This window comes from Rhagoletis zephyria, unplaced genomic scaffold (genome assembly GCF_001687245.7).
Source record: "Rhagoletis zephyria isolate East Lansing unplaced genomic scaffold, Rhagoletis_zephyria_1.1 Rzeph_scaffold_02697, whole genome shotgun sequence".
NCBI lineage: Eukaryota > Metazoa > Arthropoda > Insecta > Diptera > Tephritidae > Rhagoletis > Rhagoletis zephyria.
This window is the reverse complement of record NW_016159781.1, coordinates 7,105-26,648: the sequence shown is the minus strand read 5'-3', so window position 1 is coordinate 26,648 and position 19,544 is coordinate 7,105. Positions and strand designations below refer to the sequence as shown.

General features: G+C 34.7%; 1 protein-coding gene across 1 annotated transcript in view; it reads right to left on the bottom strand.

The window, feature by feature from the left end:
• The window catches only part of PolA2 (DNA polymerase alpha subunit B), a 38,422-nt gene that overhangs the window by 13,628 nt on the left and 5,250 nt on the right, over positions 1-19,544 (bottom strand). Inside the window, exon 3 of the mRNA XM_017622091.1 lies at positions 6,771-6,847. Within this exon, the coding sequence (XP_017477580.1) occupies positions 6,771-6,847 (77 nt within the window). The remainder of the gene's footprint in view (positions 1-6,770; positions 6,848-19,544) is intronic.

Here is a 19,544-nt window from a genome sequence, read left to right as displayed (position 1 = left end):
TTTTTTAAGTACGAGTATTTGTAAGCCAGAAGTTAGGCTGAAGGCAACTCAAGATGCAGTGGCTGGCCGGTTGGTGCAATCTACGGGATGACGTTTACGATGGCGATCTGTGTTACACGGCGGCAGCGTAGTTTTTCGCGATTCCCAGAAGCGTGAGTAGCAACTTGAGGGCAAATGGGAGTAAATTAAAAAAAAAGATAAAAGTTTAAAAACAGAAAAACAGCAAAATTTATTTGCCTTTTTCCTGTTTTTTGATTTACGCGTTGGAACAGGCTCTGGACCTAGAAGACACCGATGCCGTGCCCTGACTCAGAACAATTTTCTAGAATGGCGCTTAACATTCGCCTACTCAACTCTCTGGTTACCCGATTTATTGGCTCATAATCATTCGAACACTTATTAAGCGGTTGATGATAGATCTTTTTTTTTACACCTCATAAAACCAAGATCAGGTATAAATTAAAAATAAATAAATTTTTATAAATAAATTCTAGCGCTTTATTCACAAATGCTAAATGCTTTTGGTAAAAAGTAATAATAGTTAAATTTCGCAGGCCTGTGTAATTAATTTTGAGACAAACAGCTATTATTTAAACTTTTATGTTATTGGCGCACAGATAAAACACATTCCATTTCATTTATCACATATCATTGCTTATGATAATCAAGAAAAAGGAGTTTAGATCATTGAAACTTTTCAGTCAGTTGTTTTTTTTTATTTAATTGCATAAGATAATTTCAAAAGTGTTTTAACTCCAAATTCTGAGTAAGTTACAAAATGCAAAAAAAAAAAAATTAAATTATTTCTGGGTACATGTTAATCATATGGGGAAGGAAAGGTTTACTGTAAGTAGTTTTTGGCAACAATTAAAGTAAATGATTGGTTCGGCGTTTCATTCTTCTTCTCCTTTTGCTCTGTAAATGCCTAAGTGACTTTGGCTGAGCGTTTTTAGAGAGTTAAATTTACATACATATAAATCTGTTTACATTCCTAGCATATGGACTCCTACAAAATCACAGCAAAATTAAAATACATACATCGATATAATACATCGTGCCCTAACCGCCAAAATAACGTAAGCGACATTTTCTTCAAAATGTCCTTTTTGATGCAGAACTATTCCTAGAGCATCTAGATTCATTTCTGCATCAAAAAGAAAATTTTGAAAAAAATATCGCTTACCTTATTTCGGCGGTTGAGGTTCGACATATCAAAAAAGTACAAATTTTGAATAAACACAATTTTGCAGAACATGTGCGATATGTGCCCAGGACATATACATACATATACATAAGTATCTATGTATGCCAATTTTTAAGAGCGTATATGCTATATATGCACAGGTATCTAAATATGTACGTATGTATATACATACATGATGTTGATGCAAGATCTAAAAAATATCGCAATTGCATGTTGCAATATCATATATTTCATGATAACCCGAGGTGTTTTATGTTGATATTGGAGTTAGATTTACGGTTTGTTTGTGATAACAAGAAATATAGTTAATTTATTTGCAACAAGAATAATAATAGATTGGCGCTTACACAGTATGTTAGCGTTTTTCCGAGCTTCTCCCCCGATTGTGATGTTGTCACACAAAGGGGAGGCGGACCTACAGTTTTACGCCAACTCCGAACGACGATTGTATTTTTTTATGAGAAGCTGTTTTACAAGGCAGAAATACACTCGGGAGGTTTGCCATTGCCTGCAAGGGGTGACCGCTATTAGGAAAAATTTGTTTGTGCGGAATGGTAGCGCGCACTGCTAACCACTAAACCACAGCAGCCGCCAATTTATTTGCAACAAGACTTGTCAAAATCTATATAAGCTTAAATATAACAATGAATCGCTGTCCGTTAGTCCAGCTAAAACTCGAAAATGGCTGGACCGGTTTGAATAATTTTCTTTGGGTTTGTTCGCTATAGTAGCCCGATGGTAGTTGCGATCCCGTACGTGTCCGGACTAGTCAGAAATAAACAGAATCAGTCAGATTTGACTGGAAATCGATCCCGTACTCGGTTCTCTGACTATTGAGAGGACAAAAAAGAGAGTAAATAAGGTCGTCTCTCTCTGTCACAAGTTACCAGTTTTAGTCCGAAGATTTTTTGCTGGTAAATTCTGGTAAATGTGTCAAACGATCAGCTATAGTGCACTCTGCTAATTTGTGTTGAAAAGTATTTAATTACCTCCATAAGTGGATTCTAATGAATTTGAAGGTATTTTGAAAGTGTTTACATACAAAATAAGAAAAAATTCACAACCAAAATTTGGAGGTTATGTTGAAGTTGACAGCAGTTACCATTTTTTACTAGAAAGCGATCCCGTACTTTTCAATTTTACTCTCTCGCTCTGAGCGAATTTGTATTTTTTTTAAGTTTTACCAGTTTTAGTCCGAGGAATACGGGATTGCACCTGGTTTAAAACCAAAACAAATTTAGAGTTTGAAATTTTGAAAATCTCAGTGTAAGTGACGTAATGAGATTAGGCAGATATTACAATATGGGCGTCAAAAGAAAGAGGTTTAGAAGGCTTAAAGTAGAAAATATTTTTGAGAAGGATTGCCACCTGTTTCAAAAATTTAATTAAATGAAAGTGGTGAGATAAATTAAATATTACGAAATGGGTATCAAACTAAAGAGGTTTAGGGAAGTTTAAATTTGTGACAACATCAAGGCGCACGCCACAAATCTGAGGAGAAGCTTAGCGAAACACTAACATATGTGTAAGCGCCAATCTAGTATTATTATTATTAATTCAACTAAATTGATTGATTGTCGGCCGCTGCGGTGTAGCGGTAAGCAGTGCGCGCTTCCACTCCGCAACGCCTGGGTTCAAGCCCTGGTCAAAGCAACATCGTCCTTCGGCAGGCAATGCCAAACCTCCGAGTGTATTTCTGCCATGAAAAACCAAGATGAAAAACAGCTTCATATTAAAATACAATCGCCATTCGGAGTCGGCGTAAAACTGTAGGTCCCTACGCTTTGTGTGACAACATCAAGGCGCACGCCACAAATCGGAGGAGAAGCTCGGCCAAACACTAACATATGTGTAAGCGCCAATCTATTATTATTAGTAATTCAATTAAATTGATAAGATAAATTAAGCATGTATTAAAATATTGGCATCAAACGAAAGGTATTTGGAAATTTTTTGATTTAACAGAATTTTCAATATGCCTGTTACCTATCTGAACAGTAAAAACTAAAAGCCATGCTCGCCAATATTATCCAACGATTTTGAGGCTCACATCAATGTGGAATACTGTAACTCAGTCAAGTTTAGTGTTTATTGATGGCAAACAAAGTACTATCATGTTTGGGTATAATGTGACCAAATCGAAAAATGTACTTAACCACGAGATACAAAGAGAACAACATCTGAAGCATTAGCCGAAGCAGTTCGTACAAATGTTCCACAATTGAACCAATAACAAAAAATTGCGTACAACTCTTTGATAGAAGTTGTGGACATTGGAATGTTGGAATTTACTTCCTGGATGTTCCCGGAGGGATTGAAAAAACATTCTTAATTTCACTGATTCTGACAAGGATACGATCGCAGAATAAAATTGCCCCAGCATTAGCATCATATGGAAAATCAGAGATTCAACGGGACACCAGCTTGCAACATTGCAAAAAAAACAGTGCAATGGCGAAGATTCTGCAGGTGTGTGAATTGATCCTTTGGGACGAATGCAAGATGGCCCACAAGAGTTCACTAGAAGTACTGGGCGGAACTCTGAAAGATCATCGTAACAACGAAAAGATTTTTGGTGGAACCATAATTCTGTTGTCCGGCGTTTTTCAGTTAGACACTTTCAGTTATTACACGATCAACTGCAGCTGACGAACTAAATGCGTGCTTAAAATCATTCAATTTGTGGCGACAGGTGAAAACGCTCCCTTGGACGACTATGATGCGGCAACAAGATCAAAGTTTGGATTTGTTTTCGAAGCAATTATTGGATATTGGTCATGGGAAAGTCGCAGTTGATACCTCGACCGGATTCATCAGATAACCCACAGATTTAAGCGTGTTTTCCGAACGTCGAGCAACAATTAAAATATCATAAATGCGTGAGCGAACGAGCAATATTGCCGCAAAAAAAAAACAAAGATGTTGAAGATCTCAATGCAACAATTCAAAACTTCACTCCGGCACAGCTATTTTCCTATAAATCAATTGACACCGTTATCAACCAGGATGAAGTAGTCATCTATCCCACTGAATTTCTGAATTCGTTGAAATCGCGTGGACTACCACTTCACTATTTAAAATTAAAGATAGGCTCAGTCATCATCATGTTGCGTAATCATTATCAACTATCGACTATGCAATGGAATGAGACTGGCTGTGAAAAAGGTAATGAATAACGTCATCAAGGCAACAATCATCAATAGTAAATATAAAGGAGAGGATGTTTTAATTCTGCGTATCTCCATGATTCCAACGGGCTTGCCCTTTGATTTTAGGCGGCTGCAATTCCCGGTGTTTTTTTATCTTTGGAAAAACTACGTCCAAATTCTATTAAAAAAATTTAAATTTGCAATTTTTGCTATTTTTTTCTCAAAACCTGGACGTGCCAGAAAAATTTTGTAAATGCACTTCAAATCAGCACCCGTTTTTCAGACAAAATCCGACCAAATTGTGTTGAACTATGTAATTTACAGAAGTAAAATTTTAGACAAAGCCGGCAGTTTTAGTGATATCAATGAATTGGATTTTGAAACTTTGTTATAATTGATCAAAAGTTATAATAAAAAAAATGTAGGTGACACGAAGTTCGTCGGGTTATCTTTTAGTATGTATTTATATAAAAATAGTACCTGTTTTCGATGTTCAACCTTAACTCAAACACTACTGGATAAATTTCAGTCAAACTTTCGGAGCTGATACCTGGCATATGTGTTCCTATTATAAGCTACTATAGGCGCTGGAATCGAGTTATTCATAAAGGTCGTATTTATAAACCTATTTGGTCCAAATTCATAATGTGTGCTTCCTGCATTATGATAAATATGTTTGCGGAAAAAATCCGTTAGGTGGCGCTGGAGTCGAGTTATTTAGAAAATCTGTATCTATTGTACGATCTAGTTGAAATTTATAATGCACATTCATTTCGCAATAAGCAATGCTTCTATAAAAAAATGGACGGAACAGATGGCGCTTCAATTGAATTATTTAGAAACCCCGTATGTTTGGTCTGCTTGNCATAATGTGTGCTTCCTGCATTATGATAAATATGTTTGCGGAAAAAATCCGTTAGGTGGCGCTGGAGTCGAGTTATTTAGAAAATCTGTATCTATTGTACGATCTAGTTGAAATTTATAATGCACATTCATTTCGCAATAAGCAATGCTTCTATAAAAAAATGGACGGAATAGATGGCGCTTCAATTGAATTATTTAGAAACCCCGTATGTTTGGTCTGCTTTGGCCCAATGTTTGTTATACAAATTTACTATTCAGATGGCCAAAGGAAGGAAGGGGTTAAGTATGCTTACAAAGATAATTGTGTAAGCGCATCTTTGTCTGACGTCGACATACACCGCTTGATGAAATTTTTCTTCTGCGGCAGCCAGGCAGTCCTGAAAGCATTTCCCAACACGATTTGTTTGTTAGGAAAAATGGAAAAAGGAGCAACAAAGTCTAAGCGGTGGAAGTATAGATCTAGCTACTCAAAGTCAACAGCGCGGGATATGCACACCTCGTAAACTCTTGTTGTTAATGCAAAGGATTCTTGGTCCTCCTAAAGACATGCTTTTTTATAATTTACAGTATAGTTCCACTAAAAAAAAATTTTGATTTAATAATGTTAAGCTTCATATTTAGTGAAAAATCGTAAATTGAAAACTTTACCAAGCAGCCATTTTGAACTGTCAGGGCTGGGTACACGTTTTATTGATGATTTCTATTAATTGACATACTCTTTAACAAAAACCCGAAAAAATCGGACCCTTGAACTAATATTTAAAAAAAGTGAACGTCTAAGCAAATATGTTTTTTTATTGATGATTTTTTAAATGATCTTTAAAATCGAATACATATCTCAAAAACGTTTGTGTTTTGGATATCACACCATATAACAAAATGACCTAAGTAATAATGTCCTAAGTATCTAGGAGACTTTCCTGGCAAGTTTGAATGTAGTTATATGTAGACTTTTTAAAACTTGTGCTTGTGTATATATATATACTAGGATGATCCTTAAAAAATCAAATGAATGGGGTTTTTCAGTCTCACCCCTTCAATCGGTAATACCAGGGTCACAGATATCGCATATAAATTTTGGTCCCGATTGGAGACGGTTAAGGCGTGTCCCACGGGGGGAATGGTTGAGTTTCCTATATGGCCACTCAAAAAATTAACATGAAGTTTTTTTTTTATCTAGTACCCAAAATCGATACACCATAGTCGAGAATATCACATATAAATTTTGGTCCCGATTGGAATCAATTACGATGTTTTCATAGGTTAATCTGAACTATGACCCCTGTGCGGCACGCCTTGACCGACTTCAATCGGGACCAAAATTTATATATGATATCTTCTACTATAATAGCATCGAAGAAGGGGTCCAGACTTAGGAAATCGGATGTAAAAATTTGCTTTCTACATTTAATGACCACCCTAATGTACACTTTACTACCAGGCAGTAATAAATAAATTGAACGGTCTTAATATACATACATATGAATCAAATCATCGTAATAAATGTATGTACGCTTGCACTATATTTAATGTTTATAGCATTGCTTACTTACATTGGCGAATAACTGGCTGGACTGAAGAGTAGAGCATCACCGTGGCGAGCAGGTGTTCTTACCAAAGCGTTTTTAGCCTGAAAGCATAAAATTAAAGAGGAAACAATAACTTTAGAATATGATTTCAAATACAAACAAGGAGCTTGCAATAGGTATGTAGATAGACACTTATGTATTAGTACTAGCATTAGTACAGGATATTCGCTATTTATTTATGAGTAAAAAGATAAAATATGCAGAATTGCAGCTGCTTCAGAGTATGGCTAAAGTAAGAATAAGGTGATTAGTTCTTCGATAGAAAAAAGATATTTGTATATGCACATACATATATACCTATGCATGTATTAGTGTGGTCCAAAAAAATACAAGTTTTTAAAAATTTTCTCGATTTATAGAAAATTGGAAATAAAGAGACCCGTAATTTTTATTAAGAGATCGGTTAATATATGACCATGCCACTGGGGCTTTAAAGTTTTCCATAAACATATTTTATAAAGGGAAAATACATATTTTCGTAGAATTGCTGCAAAAATATTACAAACAATATTTGCCTTCACAATCTTCCAACAGTAGAATTATGATCTAAATTGAACTCTAAAATTTTACTAACTAAATATTTTTTTTAAAACTTGTGTGTTGCGGTTTCGAACACATAAAAAACAAATTTTTTTCTTTAAAAAGAGAGAGATACTATGAAAAAACTATACAATTTTAAAGCTAAATAAGCATCATAATTTTATTGGTAAAATATTTTGGAAGGGTAATATTTTTATTAGATAAAAAATATTTATTTTTAACGATTTTATAGCAATTTCAGAATAAATAATACGGTTCTCCTTATTTCCGATATTCTGCTGAGGTGGGTGGAAAATATAAAAAATATACCTATATACCTAATACATAAGTACATATCGTCACCTGAAATTCAAAAAGTCGTAACTTATAAAAAATTCAAAATTCGCTTTTCGATTGCTATGATGGATTTCATTAAATTACAACTCCCCACATCGGTTTATAAAAAAAAAAAAGAAATAAAAATTGGTCACGAATTTTCCATTTCAGTGATGTTGTTACGTTATTTTGCATTTCAGGTGACGATATGTATGTACATGAGAGCTGTTTTCAACACTTTACTCAGAAATATTTTTAGACAGGTTTATAATTAAAGTGGTTATGAAATTTGCGATTTGATTTCCTAATTTGCGAAGAGAAAATCAATCAAAATTCTTGTAAAAATGTTTTCCGCAAAAATTCTTATTTTTTATTGTCTCTACATTCAAGCGAATCTGACAGAGTAGTTTCTGCGGGCCTTTGTCTGCACAAAATTAGGGGTTTCAATTTAATTTTACAAATATTATATGTAATATCTTTACTAAGTACCTAAAAATATTACGTTCTTAGCCGTCGGAACTTATGGTTCCTTAATAAATCGTCTTTATGCGACAAATATCTTGATTTACCCACAGACGAAAACAAAAAAAAAGCAAATAAATTATAACTCCACTCCTATTGTAGATTAATTGTTCCACTCCTTAAATTACTGTTAAATACACAGCAGTAAATCATAACTTTCAGATGTCAATTTGCCGATTCATAAACGCACATGTTAACCGTTTACCTGCACTTACACCCATACAACTTACGAGCGCGTATAAATCTGCTAATGAAACCCAAAGGAAGCCATTAACTTTTAACAGTACAAAATATCAATTGAAAATTTAATGAAATGGCCAAAACTACATGTCGCCGGAGCCCAAGTGTGAGAGATACTCGTAGATTAAATTAAACATACTCGTGTCTTGCAGTTACTACTTGCAAACGGACTGAGAATCAATGGAGAAAAAAAGCAAAACAACAAATTAATAAATAAAACAGAACCCACTAAGCAAGCAAACGAACAAGTACTACCAAATAACCAACTAAGCAACTCACAAGTTAAGTAAAACGAAAAAACAACAAAGGCCTACAAACGAGCGAATCATAAACAAACACCAATATGGAGATCGATATGTTGCAGCAACATGACAGTACAGCGGAGCAACAATCGAGTGGGTAGTGTGGCAATAGCAGTAGTGGTGATTACTGTTGTTCGCGCGCAAAAGTTTACTGTCTTGCCGTAAAATACGAGTAAAAAAAACTACTAAAAAAAAGTAGAGTTAAATAAACTTAAAAAAAGTGTACTAGTACACATGTATGTATGTATGTACATGAAAAAAATGGAATAAATGAACAGTGTAGCCCATAAAGGAGCGGACGCACTTGTTGTTGCTGCTGATATTCAGTTTGTACATACTAAGGCATTCAATCCCGAACAACTTTAACAATCCCGGGATTTCGGGAAGCGAAAATTTGTTAACCCGGGATCTCGGCATTTTTGTATTTTATAACAATTTTTTGCATTTTGTAGCAAGCTGATCGTTCTCAGCATTCAAAAAATGAAACCACACGGATTCATTGTTGCTACATTTGATCTTACGCGCAGCATAATGCATCTTAGTAAAAGAGTCAGCAATTTAACGTAAAAAAAATTTATATTTTTATAGTATTCTAAAATATCTATATTAATTGCAATAAACAGTTACTCATATTTACAGATATCATTTTATACAAAACTACGCCAACAAAGTAAAACGTTTTCAATTGCTACCAGATTTTTCATTTTGGCACAGCTCTTACACAAAATGTTTGAACAAATACAGTTATTGTGGCAGGTTCTGCGTGCAAATGACTCAAGTTCATTTTGAACCCAATTTTGGTGTCCTCTATTATTCATTTTTAACGTCAAATGAACGCGAATTCATTTCCTCGTTTTCAAAATCACTTCCACTCTATAAAAAAATATTAAAAATTTCGGCATCCTGTAGCTGTAATCACGGGATTTCGGGACATGTAAAAGTGTCTGGGAATGAGTGCCCTAGTACATACTAACTATGTATGTATGCATGATGAACACACACGCATGCGCTTGAGGTGTGTGTAGCAAGAAGACCTGGACTTTTCGCCTTTTGGTGGCTGTAGCTCTGATTGGCATCACCTGCCAGCATCCAACAGCTACGTGTTGAAGACCGACCAGCTGTGGTTTGCTAGTGCATACTTGGGACGGACCATAGCACTTTGACTGCTACTGCCTTCAATGCGGCTGCTGGTGCGATGGTGCTGCTGTGACTGTACGCACAAATGCATGTATGTATGTAAGAAGTGATGCCGTGTTGGCCTAAACTTTGGGTACCACCATCGTTACAATTGTCATCGTCATTGCTCTGAATTGCGACCGGTGCAACTGTGTCTTAAGTTTTTTTATTTCGGATTTGTGAAAATGGCTACATAGATTTAAAGATATTTGCTCCCGCACATGATTGTAAATGGAGCATACTCATGCGTATATGTACATATGTAAATATATACATACGAATGTCCATAGATATGCTTGAGGGGCACATATGTATGTATGTAAATACATACATAACTCGTAAATACATCTTCAAATTTACACCCAGTAAACAACAATAAAGATCATTTGCAATCCTCACATGAATGCTTTTAAATGCAGAATCATGTCAACAAGTCTCTCACCATGCTTGCTCTAATAAATATATATGGGACAGAAGCGTTAACCATGACCTCATGAGGTTGCTTTAAGATTTAAGGAACAATTCTTCAAGAGAGTGCAATGGGTTATGGTCGTTCTTCTAGGTATGAAGTTATCAGCTGCACAACTATACTCAAATCCGATGCTTGCGTCACCGTTCGCGCCCTCTGGATAACGTGAGCAGCCTATGTGCGAGATGCGGGAACCAACCTGTGGAGCGTGGAACCCCTCCTAGCAACTAGTTGTGCGCTGAAATTGGGGCCGGCCACTTAAAAAAGCCTTTGCAACGAACAGACTTCCCAAGCCTCGGATAGTGACCTCCCACATGTTGACGACCCCTGAAAACGAAACGAGGACTGCGATTCGCATTAACTCTAAGTTCAACAATATCAGAATTAATGATTTTATGAGCGCTAGACGGCTTTGTCGCTAGAGAGGGCAGATAAGGTATATTCAGTTCAACAGTCGGAAAATTTAGCCTTCATGCCAATACCTCCGCCGTAGCACGAAACATGGTAGTTAATGGATACCAGCATCGAAACAAACATAAAGCCACTTGGATGTTCCATCATCAAAAACCCAATTAATCACTATCGATATACTTCGAGCAATCTTTACGTCCATTCCAATTACTACCACGAACGTCGAAACAGCTGCAGGAAGTATGCAACGTACAAAACGCCCAACTGCAGCTAATGGCGATGCTTCATTTGAGCAATACCAGGACAAGCGAAGGGAAGAAATGGGCCTTTTTATAAAAAAGATAACAGATACAGAAAGTCTTGACTTCGAAGAGCTTGAGACATTGGCTGGCAGAAATTTTGAGCGGAGATTCTAAAAAAAAAAACAATTGTTTCAAGATTGCGGCTAGTTCTTGTAGAGATGACGCTCCCAACGGCTTTCAGGTGCCACATAATGTATATGGACGTAATATCTAAGTTTTGTATCCTCGCAAAATAATATAGCGTGACCTTTAGTATAACTTTTAGGTTCGTCCAAATTGTGAAGGACCCCTACGCACTGTTCGGGCCCAGACGCGGTTTTGAGAGCGGTATTCACTTTCATGCGACTTTTTCATTCTTATGTAGGCGAGTTGTCAATACGAAGGGGCAAAATATACAGCTAGAGGTCTACGTTGCTAGCGAATACAGATGAAATTACATCAGCGCAGTACCTTCCAAATTATGTGTAGAACGGGGCAAAAGAGATTGGTCCTGGCAACAAGCAAGACGTCTTCGCGTATTGGGACTCGTGCCACTATTGGCAGCAGCAATTTTGAGATAGTGAAGTACTTTGTCTAGCAGTAGATCCAGTAACAAAAACACCAATAATGTCAGCCTGAAGATCAAGCGAAGAATAACTCCTACCAACAAGTGTTACTTTGAGCTCAGAAGGCAATTGAAAAGTAGAACTCTAACAAATATTACGTACAAATGCCTCCTCAGGTCTATCCTTTTAATTGGCTCAGACAAGGACAATGTCTACCGAAGATTGGAAGGCTTTGCGGGCTTTCAAGCGAACCTTTCTACTAGAGATGGGCACGGAACTAAATATTTAATCCCGATCCCGACCATCCCAAAATTCGATTTTTAAGTCCCGAACCCGCCCCTCCCGACATCTTTAAAAATTGTACCACGGGTCCCGTGGGTTCCGATATCTATCTCTAAACCAGGCAACAAACGGACAACAAATTGAAACGAACGGTTGAGATTTGAACGTGTGCGGTATGGTTCGCAAACCGATCGAAGGTTGACAGAAATGTGCTTGTCTTTCAAATTAATTTTAAATAATAATGAGAGATCTGGCCTCCTCCGATTATTTTGTTTTGCTTTGCTGTTCGTTTTCGTCTCAATGAAACATTAAAAGTGCATATTTCAAACATCGTGTTTAATTAAGATTTTGTGAAATTGCGAAGGTTGCGGTTTTATCGGGAGTATCGGTAAAGGATTTGGGTCCCGTCCCGCCCGCCATATTTTTGCAGATCTTCCCGATGCCGCCCATCCCGGCCAATTTTAAATCAGTACCGAGGGTCCCGCGGGTCCCGCTATCCCGCGCCCACCTCTACTTTCTATATACGAGTCAGGGCCCTGTTCGCTGGACGAATGACGAACTGTACGAGCTTTTTCGACGTTATCGACATAGTAGTAAAGTGCATAAAAATACCACTCTTGACCCAGTGTCCTAGGGATGAACAATATTATTGAGTACTATCAATATGAATACTAAATAAATATTTTGAATTATGAGCTAGAATTTTATATAAGTATTCCAAGAATTTTATACTTGTGTTCACTTGGCATCTATTTTACAGGGCTCTCTTCCCTAGTGGCCTATCACTTTAACTGATCACTACAATAGTGCTTGAAGTAGGAAATTTTATTATTAGGAAATAAAAGGCTCAAGCGGAAAAACAAACCAATACTTTTAAAACAAAGAGGATATTCCAATTGTAAATAGAACTACCAGCATACGCAGTGAGTTAATGACAACAACCAGCAACTAAATACATATGTATATTAAGGTGGTAGAGAAATTTACGTGAAAAAATAAAGTCGGAATTTTTATGCTCTCATTCCTAGGATTGTTCTATACCGAAAAAATATATAGCTATTTTTCATTTTGAAATAAAAAAATATTTAGCGGTCGCTCAAAGTTTTCCATGTATTTTCTATGGGAAAAACAACTTTTCGTAGAAATGGTATACAATTCTTGAAAATCCACACTTTTCGATCGGAAAACTCTGCTTCTCTTCAGGAGATTCCCGATAATAATATCCAGTTATATAATTCTTAATTTTTTCATAGTAACTATATTTTATAGGTCCGCCAAAACCAGAAAATGCAATGGGGGTGTAAATAAAAAATCTTTAGTATTAAAAAATGGTTAAATAAACAATTTGGTATTTTTATTGGATGTATCCTGAAGAGACCAGAGTTTTCCGATCGAAAAATATTGATTTTCAAGAATCAATACCGCTTCTACGTTATTTTTTCCATATAAAATACTTGGCAAACTTTGGGTATATTTTTTCGATGTTTTACTTATTTTGCACCACCCATATGTATATACATTGCAACATAAACTTACAATAAAAGTTACCAGCAACAGAAGAAAAATCCGCACCTTTGCAATCGCTACTGTTCCAACTATCCGCTTGCCAACCTCATACAATTTTAACTAAACTAAGTTCCCGCTGTTGCACGATACGTGTAAATTCAGCAGAAACAATCGTGTGCATACATATGTATTGAAGCACCACTGCTTTTTACGACTCAACATACATATTTACAACGCTTAGCGCGTAGTGCAAAAATTTACTTACTAGGCTTTGTTTTATTTAATTTTATTTTAAGAATTCAAGAAATTTGTTTTACTTTTATCTAACGCTTAGTAATCTGGCAGGCGGTTAACAGCAGCACAGGTGACAGTCGAACAGGTGGAATCTCAAGCGTCAATGGTAGTTAGGTGTGCATTCACATAAGTATGTTTGCTGCTTATACAAATATGTTTAGGAAGTTACGGTTGGTGCATTTGTCGATGGTATTGTAGTTGCTCAAATGTATGTATTTATGTGGGTATGTATGAATATAGTACAACTACATATAGTACATTCAATTGACTCCTTATCATTTGCTCTTTGTTAGTGCGTGGCGCAACGGAAAGTACTTAGCAGCCACTGTGGGAAATGCGCGACAGCATGCGGATGTCGCCATTCGCAGCAATTGACAATTATATTATGCATAGGCCTACTATACTGGCGGTGAGTTAGTAAGCATATACACTAGGCGACAAATGAAAGAGTACATCTTGTTCTAATATAATATCTACAATTATTTTCATGAAAATTTTATTGCATTAATTTTTTACGAAAATATAGTTTATTATATAATATAAACCCTAAAAAAATCAAAGTTTCACACATAAAGTTCACAAAAATTCATAAAATTTTCATCAAAATTTTCCAATTTTTATTCAGAATTTCTAGAAAATTTTCCAGTACGCAGTTTCATTTTTAGTCTAATGAAGTGCAAGTTTCAACCGGTTAAAAATGACGTTGATTTTTGAGAGTTTGGGTTTTAGAGATTTTTAATACAAAAGTAAGTGAAATTTGCAAAAACTGGCGTTGATTTTTTGAAATTTTGTTGCTAACAGGAGCATTTTATTTCATAAGAAATTTATGCTTATATGGAAAAAAATGCAAAAAATACGTCACAAAAAAAAAAATTTCAAAAATCAACCGGATTTTTTTAGCCGTTTGAAACTTGCACTTCATTAGACAAGAATTGAATGGGCTACAAAAGTGCACACTCGAAAATTTTCTAGAAATTTTGAATAAAAAGTTCAAAATTTTGATGAAATTGATTGTATGAATTTTTGTGTATTTTATATAAAGTATGAAACTTTGACTCATATGGTTTATATTATACATATAATGAACTATATTTTCATAAAAAATCAAAAATTAATGCAATAAATTTTTCATGAAAATAATTGTGAATATTATACATACAAGAACAAGGTGCACACTTTCATTTGTCGCTTAGTGTACATACATGTGAACAATCGTACTTATTTGCATGTGTACAAAACATACCATAAACATTGGTACATAAGTCGGTATATTACACTAGAGCATATCATAAATGAGATGCAGCTCAAGAAAATACTTAGATAAGCTTGTGAACGCATCGATTTGTTGCCACTGTGTACGAGTACAATTATTTGCATTTTATTGGTAATTGGCTAAAAAGTCAATAACAAAGGCTAGTCTTATTGGTAACTTAATATTAGATTCCGTATTAAGTACTGATTGTGGTGGAATTCGAGATATGAATTGGAAGATTTCAAATTTGTGATTAACACAGCAGGTGCTAATATCACAAAAGGAAATTTTAATTTATGTAGATATTTTCTTTCGATGGATTCATGATGAACAAATTAAAGGAATTTCTTAGTGCTCTAGAGTTAGTGGAGAAGTTCTCAAAATTTATCGAAAGAATACTGGCGACCAGGAATTATTTTGCGGCTGTTTATATGTAATTTGGTAAATTTTAATTTCACACAATTTCGATAATTTGTTACTAAACCTTTCGTAAATTTTATACATTCATAGATATATTTTAACTTCAGTGTAGGCCTAAACTTAAGAGCACATACATATTTACATATTTATGTACATATGTAGGTAGGCAGGTACACCGAATGGCCATAATAAATAACAATTTTGGAAATATTTCCTCAAATAATCAATTCTTGAATACGTAGCTGTTTTAGATATCACGAAAGTAGGTCGTAGACCTCGGTTTGATGACGAAATAAATTTGAAACGTATTTGCTATTCCACAGTGTGATTGACGTGCAAAATTAACATGAAAGCGTACAATAAACAATTAGGTAACCGTAAACTTCTTACAACACGATATAAATATCAACCAAGTACTAGGGTGATTGACTCGGTTTTTCCAAACCGGGTTCAACAGGTTTTTTTTTGAATATTTTTAGGCGGTTTTTTTGAAATCTGGATTTTGAGAATACTGAGTAAACAGAATTTTTTCAATTGAATTAGCCGGGTTTTTACCTATTTGATTTATAAAACAGAATGTAAATATTAATTTTATTGAAAATGGCACTACAATTTTTATTAATATTATCCGCCCAACTCTGTGTTTTCTTGATGAACTATTTGTAAAGAACTTTTATGAAGATTTTTATCAAGTAAAAGCCCCCATCACATTCTGGCGTCAATATTTATAAAATAAAGAGCTGATTTCTACCTGAGTTGAACTCATCACAGTGGGGAATGTAATGTATAGTAATCGAAAAAATAATCAGTAAAACAACCCTTTTCACATTCGAAAATGTATTTTTTTCTAGGGCGATGTCCGAAGAAAAGCGGGGCATTCAATTTTGCATCACCTAGTACCGAGAAATGAATGTATTTTGTAATGAAATTTTTGGAACTTTTTGAATACATTAGAATGCTGATTGCATAGTTAGGAATAATATTATCGAGAACTCATAAGAAATACATTATATTATTATATTATTTATTTATTATTTATTATTATATTATATTATAAAAGCAACAAGTAATTTTTAAGCAAAAAACAAAACCGACTTCAATTCCCCTATAAAAATTTCAGTTTATCGATTTCTTCAAGATCCAATGATCGGTTCTAAACCAAATTAGTATGGGGCTACCTTTTCTTTAAAAAAAAAGCATTATAGGAATCGGTTAACTTGGTTCAAAGTTATGAGCTAACATACATAAAAAAATGTATTCCGCCGAATTGATAATCTTCTCCTTTTTTGAAGTTGGTTAAAAAAGCTTGGTTCAAGCCCTGGTCAAAGCATTATCGCGAAAAAAAATATAGAAAAAAGGTTTTTTCTTAACAGCGGTCATCCCTCGGCAGGCAATGGCAAACGTCCGAGTGCATTTCTGCCATGGAAACAGCTTCTTATAAAAATACATTCGCCGTTCGGAGTTGGCGTAAAACTGTAAGCCCCTCCAACATCAAGGCGCACGCGGAGAAGAAGCTCGGCCAAACACTAACATATGTGTAAGCGCTAATTATTATTATTATTCTATTAAAAAGCTTTCGACTGCCGTAGCCGAGTAAGTAGAGCTGTCGACTATAATTCCGTGTGTCGCCGGTTAAATGCCGGCACAAGCAGTATTTAAATGATAGAAACAAATATTTTAATATACAAAAATTATAATTTTCACATTGAATTTCAATTTGTAAACGCTTGTCAATAGCATTTTCAATCTTGATTTCTCAAGAAAGTAGCTTTTGATTTCTGCGTATATCTGAATACAGAAAAATTTTCTACTGCAGAAAATTACTTAAAACAAGTGTTTTTAAGCAAAAAACAAAAGCGACTTAAATTCTCATATAAAACTTTAAGATTATCGTTAATTTCTTCATGATCCGATGATCGGAAAATTGATTCAACTTGAAAATTTGAAGATACATTTATAAAGCGGCTGTAGCTGAGTGTGTAGTTATGCTTGTTGTTAGTTGCTAATACCGTCAGAGGCAACATGTTAAAATGACAATACAAATTTTTGTTTTGTATCTTTGAATTATGAAAAAGCAACTGTGAAGCGCAGAACATTAACTTATTCAACGAAAAATCGCCAACCAATAGTTTGGTTAAAATAAACAAAATTGTGGTTAATATTACCAAATCATTGTTGAAAATATCAACCAAGGCCTTGTTAATATTAACCAAAACTCAATTTGATTCCTTTTCAAGTTTGAATTTGGTAATATTAATAAATTTTTGGTTGATTTTTCTCTCAGTGTAGATGACTAATTCTTTTATATTGCATTGCCATCGGGTTCTGCGCTGAGTTTGAACTTTCAAGTGTCTAGTTCGTCGGGAAATTTGTTAAATATTGATTGCGAGATTTGATTACACAGAGGAGAAACTTAACATAAGCGTGTAAAATACAAGGAGAACCAAACGAAACTCGTTCACTGTTTTTTTTTTTTTGTTGTAGCAGATTACTAAACTCAACAACTCAACTCAAGAAATCACGACAGGAAGTCTGAACAAATGGGATCCCAGATTTTGATCCGGAATATCTATACTGGTATGAGTATTTATGAACCTGGCATTAAACTTTCTATTGCAAAGGGCAGATGACCAACAGTTTTAAAGGCAGAGATGCTAGCAAACCTAAACTGTGACAAAATAAAACTTAGAAAGGGCTGGAAAAGCGCTTTTTCAATTATATTTTCAGACAATCGAAGTGACCATCACGGCACTCTCTTATAGGATGATCCCCTCCGCTCTAGTAAAGGGATGTTTTAATATCCTTCAACTTTTGGCCAAAAGGCACCCAGCACAATCAAGACTAACACTAATTCAGTGCATGGATTTTACCACTTTCTTAGTAGATCCCAAATTTTTAGCTATATTATATTTTCTACCATTTTTACCAACAAAGGCTAAAACTCTACGAATATTTTCCGGAAAGTAAGCTAAGAGATTTTAATGAACATACATATCATACATTATATATATTTTAATGGAATACATATGTATTTTGTCATCGAACAGACCGCAAATAAAAACGAAATGATAACTCTGACGGAGAATAATTGTTTATATTAATAGATACAGGGTTCGAATTAGGGCATTCGTGATGGAATGAAATTGTAACCGAAATGAGTTCGCTTTTCCAATTCAAATTGTATTGGAGAAAAAACAGTGTTAATTGTATTTCATTCGATTCGAAGCGATCACGGAAACCGTAATTCCGGCCAAGCTTTATATATAGCTCTTTAGTTGAATTATTTTATTCTCATGAAATAAACTTTTTGTTGTTTTGAATAAAAATACAATCTATCCCATGTCGAATTCATATAAGGTGATAGCAAGAGTACAACAACAAAAATTATACGAAACAATTTTATGCACAATGCCAGCAAGAATTATCAACAAATACATCATTTTGACATTACAACACTTCGTCATGTTTCATTCTATATATGTGAGTAAAAATTATCAAATTTTTTTTCTTTTAACCAATTTATACCATTTTTCGTATATAAAATCTAAAACTGTTAATTTTTTTAAAGGCCGTGCACTGGGACCAATTGATAATTACTGGGCCATTAGGAATAGAAAATTGCTGCAATGACGCAAGTTACTAAAAACGAAGGAAAGTTGCAAAAAAAAGTAGGTACTTTGGTCATATATACGGTCTTGCGAAGTATTTTTGCGCAATATATGTATATACGTGTGTATTTGTTTAAAATATTAATCAAGTATATAAAGAAAAAAAGTACTTTCTCCACAACAGTTTACAATAGAGCAGTTTCTTCACTTAACAACACTACACATCACGTCGCGTTCGAGTTTGTGTTGGTGTCCTTTTGTAGCTCGGTTGCAAAAAAGTGCACATTTTAATAGTAAACGTTCATAGAAATTAGAAAAAATAAAATCTTTTTAAAGTGAGTCAATCAGGCTAACAACAGCACACGGTGGGCAGGAAGCAAAGATAGGTTGCATAAAAATGTCGACAAAAACTGAAAGCAGGGTTGTATTTGTTGATATTTTTAGGTTAAGAATCCCTTTGAATTGAAATCCTAGCTGCTCCTGTTTTAAAGATATCCACATTTTACATAGTTATGATAGGACCGACTTTTGCGAAAGAGAAAAACATCCTTGTG